Source organism: Temnothorax curvispinosus, unplaced genomic scaffold, assembly GCF_003070985.1.
Source record: "Temnothorax curvispinosus isolate PA1 unplaced genomic scaffold, ASM307098v1 QBEX01011070.1, whole genome shotgun sequence".
NCBI lineage: Eukaryota > Metazoa > Arthropoda > Insecta > Hymenoptera > Formicidae > Temnothorax > Temnothorax curvispinosus.
In genome coordinates this window covers 200-8,715 of record NW_020220850.1, presented here as the reverse complement: position 1 = coordinate 8,715, position 8,516 = coordinate 200, and the positions used below count along the sequence as shown (strand labels likewise).

Here is an 8,516-nt window from a genome sequence, read left to right as displayed (position 1 = left end):
CGTTATTAACATTTTATACAGGCGAAGCAAATAGATGCTATGATATACAGGATATTTTTAAGCAATTGTTTCATTTTCTAACATTTTTCAGATATACTGTAATATAATCGTATATAATCGTATAATCGTCATATTTTTTTTTACACAGGAAAACTAACGCAAAATTATTCGGACATTGTCACTACTAAAATTAAAAAATCAGATGATATGTACATATTTTTAATTCACATATCTCTCATTTACTACCGATCACCATTTCATAACGATACATTTGCAACGAAATAGATATGCCAGTACCCAAAACGTATATCTGCAATCTAAACACAAGTTTTTATATTTTGGAAACGATACAAGTGTCTTAAAATGCTTTTTACTTGTTTCTAAGCAGCATAAAATATCGATACTATCCGAATAGTATAAAAGCTACATTTGGATGGAACGATAACAATTTAGACACCCTACCTCTATAATTATTTTAAAATCTGATATACTGTAATATAATCGTCATATTTTTTTTACACAGAAATACTAACGCAAATTATTCGGACATTGTCACTAAAAAATTAGATGAAGATAGTTTGTAATTATACAAAGATACTGTTTAGGTAATGTAGACATCTTTTTAATTCACAACATATCTCTCATTTACTACCGATCATCATTTCATAATGATGCATTTACAACGAAATAGCTACGTCAGCAACATTCGAGACCATCGACTGGAAAAAACATTCCTCTTTGTCTATTTGTTGTGACGGATAAAATCGTATAATTTCAGCACTCAGCAGTGGATTCACTTCAATTGATGCGATTTTAAGACAGAGCTCAATTCAAAGAATCTTCGTTGTTACTAAATATGCTTACAAGGCCTGTGAATAGCGCTAATTTCCCTGCCATGCGCATATCTTTCTTTTTCGTGGCTGTATCCAGATTAGACATCATCTTGTCCGCAATATGCTTATAGGCTTTTCCATTCAGCATTAACGTAAAAAATAAAAAGCCGTCGTACCATCTGAAATCGTTATATATAATTGTCTTAGTATTATAATCAATTTTATAATAAGTGTTTCCTCTTCGATAGCATAAACAAAATTAATTTTAGGAAATCTACATTATTTTATCTTTTTCAGAAGATAGAATAAAAAACGAAACTAAAAATCAAGTTCTTTTCAAATAATAGACAACTTGAATTAATTATAATTGATGTTTATAAGAACAATTTTATATTACTATTAAAAGGAATGTTTAGAGCACTGATTACACTTACATTTCCTGGTTTAGCGCTTATTGTGGCATGTTGTATTTTCCAAATTTTACTTCCAAAACATAGAAAATATCTTCCATCTTGTATGACACCACGTATACGCCAACGAACCTGCACGGTATATTTTTAGAATGCATTGTGATCTTTAGGATGTCAAGCTTGACGTGTGCAAACTTTATATGACCAATGAACCTTAATAGTATCAATTGCTTCGCATAACTCACAAGTCCCCTGCAATATTTTTTAAGCATATTATGAGAAAATGGAAATACTTAATGCTAAAAACTCTCAATTGCTTTAAATACTTAATAAAATCAATTTTCGTTACTTCTCTAATATTGTTGATAAAATCTATATCATAATAATGGATAATAGGAACTCAATTCACAAATATTTTAGCATAACTTGCCTACAATATAAATTGTGCTACAGAACGCTTTCTCGTTCTTTTCAACTTTTACAATTTACAAGACAGCATATACATACATACATGTGCAATTTTGGATACACCTTCCTTCTTAAAGATCTCTTCGGTATCAGCTCCCTGCGGTCAATATATAGCGGCAAAATTGTATACCATATAGTTGAATATAAAATGGTCCTGTGTAAAAAAACGAAAGAAAAGGAGGACATTTATAAGAGGACCTCTTGTGCTAGACAATTATTCCTCCACAGTGTCTGAGAATTATTATATTTTGAAGACGCGAGATTGTACATTTGAAGTATCCAAGTTAACGAAAGTAAAGTACAATAACATTCTTCGGAGAAATCTTTATTACGCGATAGTGCCCAATAGTGCTTGTCACACGTGCATATAAATACAGATCATTTTCTCGTTCTCTGAACTTTTACAATTTTTACAAGACAGCATATATACGTACGTGTGCGATTTTGGATATACCTTCCTTCTTAAAGATCTCCTCGGCATCAGCTCCCTGCCGTCAATATATATTTCACTATCACTATCATCTATCACGCGGCGATGGTCACGACTGTCACACTGTCACTATCTATTTTTAGGTTACTGCTTTATTCCTGCATAGATCGGTCTTTCTTAACAGCTTCATGCGTCTGTGATTGAGAAAGAAATCTGATAAGCTCTGTATACCAGCTCAATATAATGCAACATATATACGAATATGTATATACATTTTAGATAAAAAACCGGTCAGTGAACTTTTATAAAACAATACTCTTTGAAATAATACAAGCAATAATAATTTTTATAATTACCTCTCTATATATCTTAAATGTGTATGAATTTTCTTCTAACTATATTTGTAATGTCATCAACTTTTCACGCTTGTTGAATATTTGCATCATGAGCACCAATAGCTAATCCCATTTGATCTTGAACATTAAATTCATCGATATATCTAAAATAAGAAAAATTTTACATTGCAGATCTCTTTACACAATCTTGTTCAAGATAAAGTTTCTCTCTCTCTCTCTCTCTCTCACCCCATAATACATATATATATATATATATATATATATATATGGAGTTAAAACCATAGTGGTGTAAGTCACCTTTTTTAACCTATCGAGTTAAGTTTATAGATGCAATCTACACACGCAGATATGTTGAAAGAAGAAAAAAAAAGTAATAAAAAAATTGACTTACATCACTATGGCTTTAACCCTCCGTATATGTTATCAATTATAACTGTATTTATATTTATGTTAAAAATATTTTTCGCATAATTTATCTCAAAAGGTATTACCTTTCCACGTATTCATTACTGTGTAAATCACATTCCTTCAACAACTTTATGAATTCCTCATCGAAACGTTCCACCAGTGTCAACACACAATCATCTATTTTATACAGCGTCATTTCAAACTTTTGCATTTCTTCCATTATTGTTTCGCTATTACCATAATACGCTCCAATATTCTGTAACAAAAATATTTATCTATTTCATACTTGCTTATATTAAATCTTCTATTTTAGAGGACTTATAAATTTACATTACACATACGTACATACATATATCTATTTTATACACAAATACGTACTTCGACCAATACTCCGGCTTTATAGCATCAGAAACTTTTGGTTGTAATCAAATATAAAAGACACAATGGAAAACTTAATCTTTATGATTATAACCGGGCCGAAAATATGAACGTCGCCTATCAATTGTAGCTCGTGCAAAAGCTCTATTCGCTCGCGTCAGTCCGTACGTTTTTTACCACAAGCTGTAATTATCTCAGAAAGTTTCTTCAACACCGCACCAATATTAATTTCTACGTCCTTGACGAACATCTTCGGTTTCTTGGAGGGAATAGCCACGACACCCAGGATTTCCCACTTTCTTTTGCCATCATCTTCGTCACGTTTCTTTTCTCGTTCTTTTTCTTTGCGTTCTTTACATTGCTCCTTCCTCTTCACTTTATCCTCGTCCTCCTTCTGGGCTAAAGCCCTATGTAAAAAAAAAATTATGGTGTCATATAATATATTGTTAAATTTATTATTTTTTATTAAATGGAAAATAATTGTATTCAATTTTATAGATTGAAAGAACGTACTTCTTGATGAAACGCGAATATTTTGATATTTGCCTTTGTCATGTGTGCGTGTGCGTCGTGTGATCGAGATGTAATAGCTCGAGTCGTGTCGCGAGGTTAATCGTCCTCCTCCTAGGCTCTTATGTAAAAAAAAAAAATTATGGTGTCATAAAATATATCGTTAAATTTGTTATTTTTCTTTAAGTAGAAAATAATTTTACTCAATTTTATAGGTTGAGAGAACGTACTTTTTGATGAAACGCGAATATTTTGATAGTGGTCATCGTTACTTGTGCTCTCACTGTCTGAATCGCTGCTCCAGTCAGATTCGCTTTCACTGTCATCTTCGCCATCGATTGTAGTCTTCTGCAATGCAACAATGAACAGAAAGATTTATAAATAGTTATTTTGATCAAACTCCGGACACACACACACACACACACACACACACACACACACACACACAACACACACACACACAACACACACACACACACACACACACACACACGCACGCACACGCTTACGTACATACACACACACACACACACACACTATCTGTCATATACTACGTTTACGCGAGCGTTACTTCTGTAACTTATATGATAATCCTCCACGTAAATGAGGATTCTGTAATAACTGATAATAATTCATCCCGCGTAAACGAGTTAATTATCGTAAATTACTACAGAAGTAACGCCCGCCTAAACATAGTAACGATCACGACTGTCATTACCTATCTCCGGCGACCTGCTTATATTTCGCCTCTTGTGACACCCATAACTTCGTAGCACTTCGATTTTTGAGTAAAGACGCAACCGAAATTCGAAATTAAACAATTGTAATTAATAATGAGAGATCACGTCAATATTAACCTCACGACACGACGCGATCACATCACGATCACACGACGTACAGGCGCGAAACTCGCGAAAGTCGCCGCGATCCCGCAATCGCCGGCTTCGACCGACCAATCAAAAAGCGACAACACTACGACGCGAGATATTTGAATCGAAACGCTCACTTCTCGATACACGTAAACAACTAATGGCGTTTTCGATTTACTACTCAACCCGACTCGGATCGCATCAATGGACGTGGAATACATACATAGATATGTATGTATTCCACGTCAATGATGCTAGAGTCTTGTATACATGATGCGACCCGAGTCGGTTTGAATCTCAAATCAAAAACGCTATAATTAAATATATAAAATTATAATTAAACAAGTTTAATTGAAATAATTCAATCTAACTACTTGAGTATATCCCCGGGCGTGTAATTATATTAAGTGAGCGAGAGAGGTAGAGAGAAAGAGAGGAGGAGGGAAAAGATACTATTCCTATAATTTTACAAGAAAGTAAAATATATCGCATTATTTATATTAAAGGAAAGATTTATCGTATCATTTGCCAATTTATGTACAGAAATGTTTTATTCTTGAATTATGTACAAATTACATCAATATAAATGTATCTGAAACAAGCAAGTTGGGGGATATCTCAGTTTTTTGGCTGCCATAAGAATATTCAGATAAAATGATAGCTATTTTATTAAGTGTCGATATATTGCATCAACCACCATATGATTTTGCAAAATTCATAAGACACGTCTGATTAGTTGTTATCATATCCGAAATAAGAAACAAACTGTTTTAAATTGCATGATAACTAATTTTTAATAAATGTTGATAATCAATTTAAAACAATTAATCATATCTATTTTATAACTTAGTATAGTAAAGCTGCAATTATCTCAGAAAGTTTCTTCAACACCGCACCAATATTAATTTCTACGTCCTTGACGAACATCTTCGGTTTCTCGAAGGGAATAGCCACGCCGCCTTTAACGGTTTCCCACTTTCCTTTGCCATCATCTTCGTCACGTTTCTTTTCTCGTTCTTTTTCTTTGCGTTCTTTACATTGCTCCTTTCTCTTCGTTTTATCCTCGTCCTCCTCCTAGGCTAAAGCCCTATGTAAAAAAATTGTATTATATAATATATTATGCTTCATGTTATCGGCGTTTTAAATATGCAATATTTCGCGTCTTACCTGTTATCAGAGCGGCAAGACCTTTAGCGTAAAATCGATAATGCATCGCCCCTAAGCATCCATACATGGAATTGTCTGTGAAGTTCAACGCCGTTTGCCTGATATGGTAATCCATTTTCTGTTCCGGCAATAAATTCGGCGCTTTCATGAGTTGCTTGATCTGCTGTCTGCTTTTGACTAATTTGTGAATCTCGATCGGGATCATACCTGACTCCAGATTTAACTCGAGAATATTTAATTGCTGCACTGTGTAAATTATGTTTTAGTCCAGATATTTACTTCATGATATTGTTTGTATATAAGAAAATTACCTCGACGTCAGCATACGCCGCACTGGGCACGATGGTAAAACACAAATTGTACTCTTGTATAATACTCGGATTAATACATCTTGTACAATACCAAAAATTGAAGCTCCCAGCTTGTCATAGAAACCTTTCTTCGGATCAAGTACGAGGCCTCCAGCATACGCCGCAGCTTTTTTCCTACGCGTGCCATCTAACATAATATATCGCGTTTCGTAATAACGACAATATATAAAAATATATTGAGATCTCACCATCGCCTCGCCCTTTCTTTTCAATTTTCTTATCCAGCGTTATGTAATCTTTCAAATTAAACGAATATCTGTTGTTACATGCATATTTGTTTCTCTCCGCTTTTCTGCTTAATAGCGTCCTTGATAAAATGTTACCTATATTCATTCATTATTAAATTATAATTGCATTATTATATTTTATAAGTGAAATAAGAAATATAATGAATGTACCTGCTAAACAAATGATTTGAAGCGCGAGCGATATAACATTGAGATCCATCACTATAGTCATAATGTATTTTGCTTCTTTTAACGTTACATGCATTAGATTTAGCACTTTGTCCACTGTATTGAAGAACGATGGAGTTTCCGCTGACGTGATCTCTTTACATTCGTGTTCCTTCATCTTTAATACCTAAATATTTGTCAAAATTAAGTTATTTGGTCAGATGAACAATATAATACCAATTTTACAAGTATCGTATAACTTACTGCACTGCAGAGTGATTGCAGATCATAACTTCTGACTTTTAAGTTCAATTCCTTCACCGAAACTTGTATATCACAAATTGGACAACCAACAAATCCTTGATTAAAGATTATTTTCCCCTGTATAAATATTACATGTATTATTTTATGTTAAAGAAATTATCTTATTTACATGGCAGTTATATAAACATAATTTTAATATTTTACTTAAATATATCATACTACAAATTGTTACAAATCGTAAAGTTTAATATAGTATGCTTAGACTGTAGTAAAAGTAAAAAAAAAATATATATATATATATATAATAATTAAAGAAAAAGGAAAAAAAAAAAAAGAAAGAAAGAAAAGACACTAAATTACGTGAAAAGTATATTTGAAAATAAAAACTGGAATTTCTTGAAGCTACCGCTTATCATTAAAATCTGGCTGTAAAACAGTGTCTTCGTTATCAGTAATAAGATGACATTCATATCTACGATTCTACGTTAGGTTGGAAGACGACCTTGTCTGCCACTCATATACCCTGAATTACCGGCACCTCCCTGATGACCACCTCTTGGCGGTAAATCCCGAACACGATCTTCACTGCCGTCCAAAGTATCTCTACGTATAATCCTAAAGGATGTATGATCAATCGTTAGATTTCTGATGCATGTAGGCAATTACAATATTTTTACTTGTATCTCGTATCACTTATTGACTATAACTTATCAGATATGCCTAAAAAAAATCTGATCAGAATCGAAACAAACGGTGTATCACAATTTATTCAAAACGTTATATTATTTTTTCTATTAGTCTATTAGTTTCTTTTAGTCTCTTTTTTTATTAGTCTCTTTATTTTTTTTCTCTCTGACAAGAATAAATGATATATTATGCGCATAAAATTCAGTTTCTTATATCCACAGATAATTATTTAAACAAAAACAATTCTCATCATTGAAATATATCATAATAAATAATCATTGATTCAGTACGATCAGTAAACTTTTATAAAACAATATTCTCCGAAATATTACAAGCAATAATAATTTTTATTATTACCTCTCCATATATCATAAATGTGCATTTCTTCTAACTCCATATTTGTAATGCCATTAACTTTTTGCGCTTATTGAATATTTGCACCATGAGCACCAATAGCTAGTCCCATCAGATCTTCTCGAACATTAAATTCATTGGTATATCTAAAATAAGGCAAACATTGCACATCTCTTTGCACAATCTTGTTCAAGATAAAGTTTCTCTCTCTCTCCCCCTTTCCCTCTCCCTCTCCCTCTCTTACTATTTACATAAAAATTAATAATATTTAGGTAAAAGTGAATTATAGATTACTTAAAAAATTGGTAATTTGTCAGAGAAAAATTTATAGTTCGTGAAAGTTTGTATTTAGGGGAAAATGAATTAATTTTTTTTGCAAATTTTTGCAATTAATAGAAATAAATTCTTTATTATTAAAATAATTAATAATTTATCAAAAATGAATTACTATTTATTTGAAAATTAACAATTAGTGGAAAATAATTATTAATTTTTTCAATAATAAATAAATAGTCAGGTAAATTACTTATATTTTAAAAATTATTAATTTGTTAAATATAATAATTTATTTATTGCAGTTAAATGTGATTTAAAAAAGGTAATTATGAAAGAAAAG

At 31.9% G+C, this 8,516-nt stretch overlaps 1 protein-coding gene across 3 annotated transcripts; it reads right to left on the bottom strand.

The window, feature by feature from the left end:
* Nucleotides 1–508: 508 nt before the first annotated feature.
* Nucleotides 509–6,969, bottom strand: LOC112461099. Of its 3 annotated transcripts, none has more exons than XR_003041518.1 (12): nt 6,860–6,969; nt 6,599–6,782; nt 6,389–6,523; nt 6,141–6,314; nt 5,830–6,075; nt 5,559–5,749; nt 2,989–3,161; nt 2,498–2,640; nt 2,146–2,335; nt 1,755–1,865; nt 1,268–1,495; nt 509–1,012 (listed from the first exon to the last, which is right to left on the bottom strand). XR_003041518.1 is itself a non-coding variant. In XM_025026183.1 (4 exons), the coding sequence occupies exons 1-3, from the start codon at nt 2,190–2,192 to the stop codon at nt 1,285–1,287; spliced, it is 369 nt and encodes a 122-aa protein (XP_024881951.1). In that variant the 5' UTR covers nt 2,193–2,381; the 3' UTR covers nt 509–1,012; nt 1,268–1,284. The 3 variants fall into 3 exon arrangements, 1 of the variants encoding a protein (XP_024881951.1); XR_003041519.1 differs by having other exon boundaries at nt 5,830–6,070; XM_025026183.1 differs by lacking the exons at nt 2,498–2,640; nt 2,989–3,161; nt 5,559–5,749; ... (3 more) ...; nt 6,599–6,782; nt 6,860–6,969 and having other exon boundaries at nt 2,146–2,381.
* Nucleotides 6,970–8,516: the final 1,547 nt, after the last annotated feature.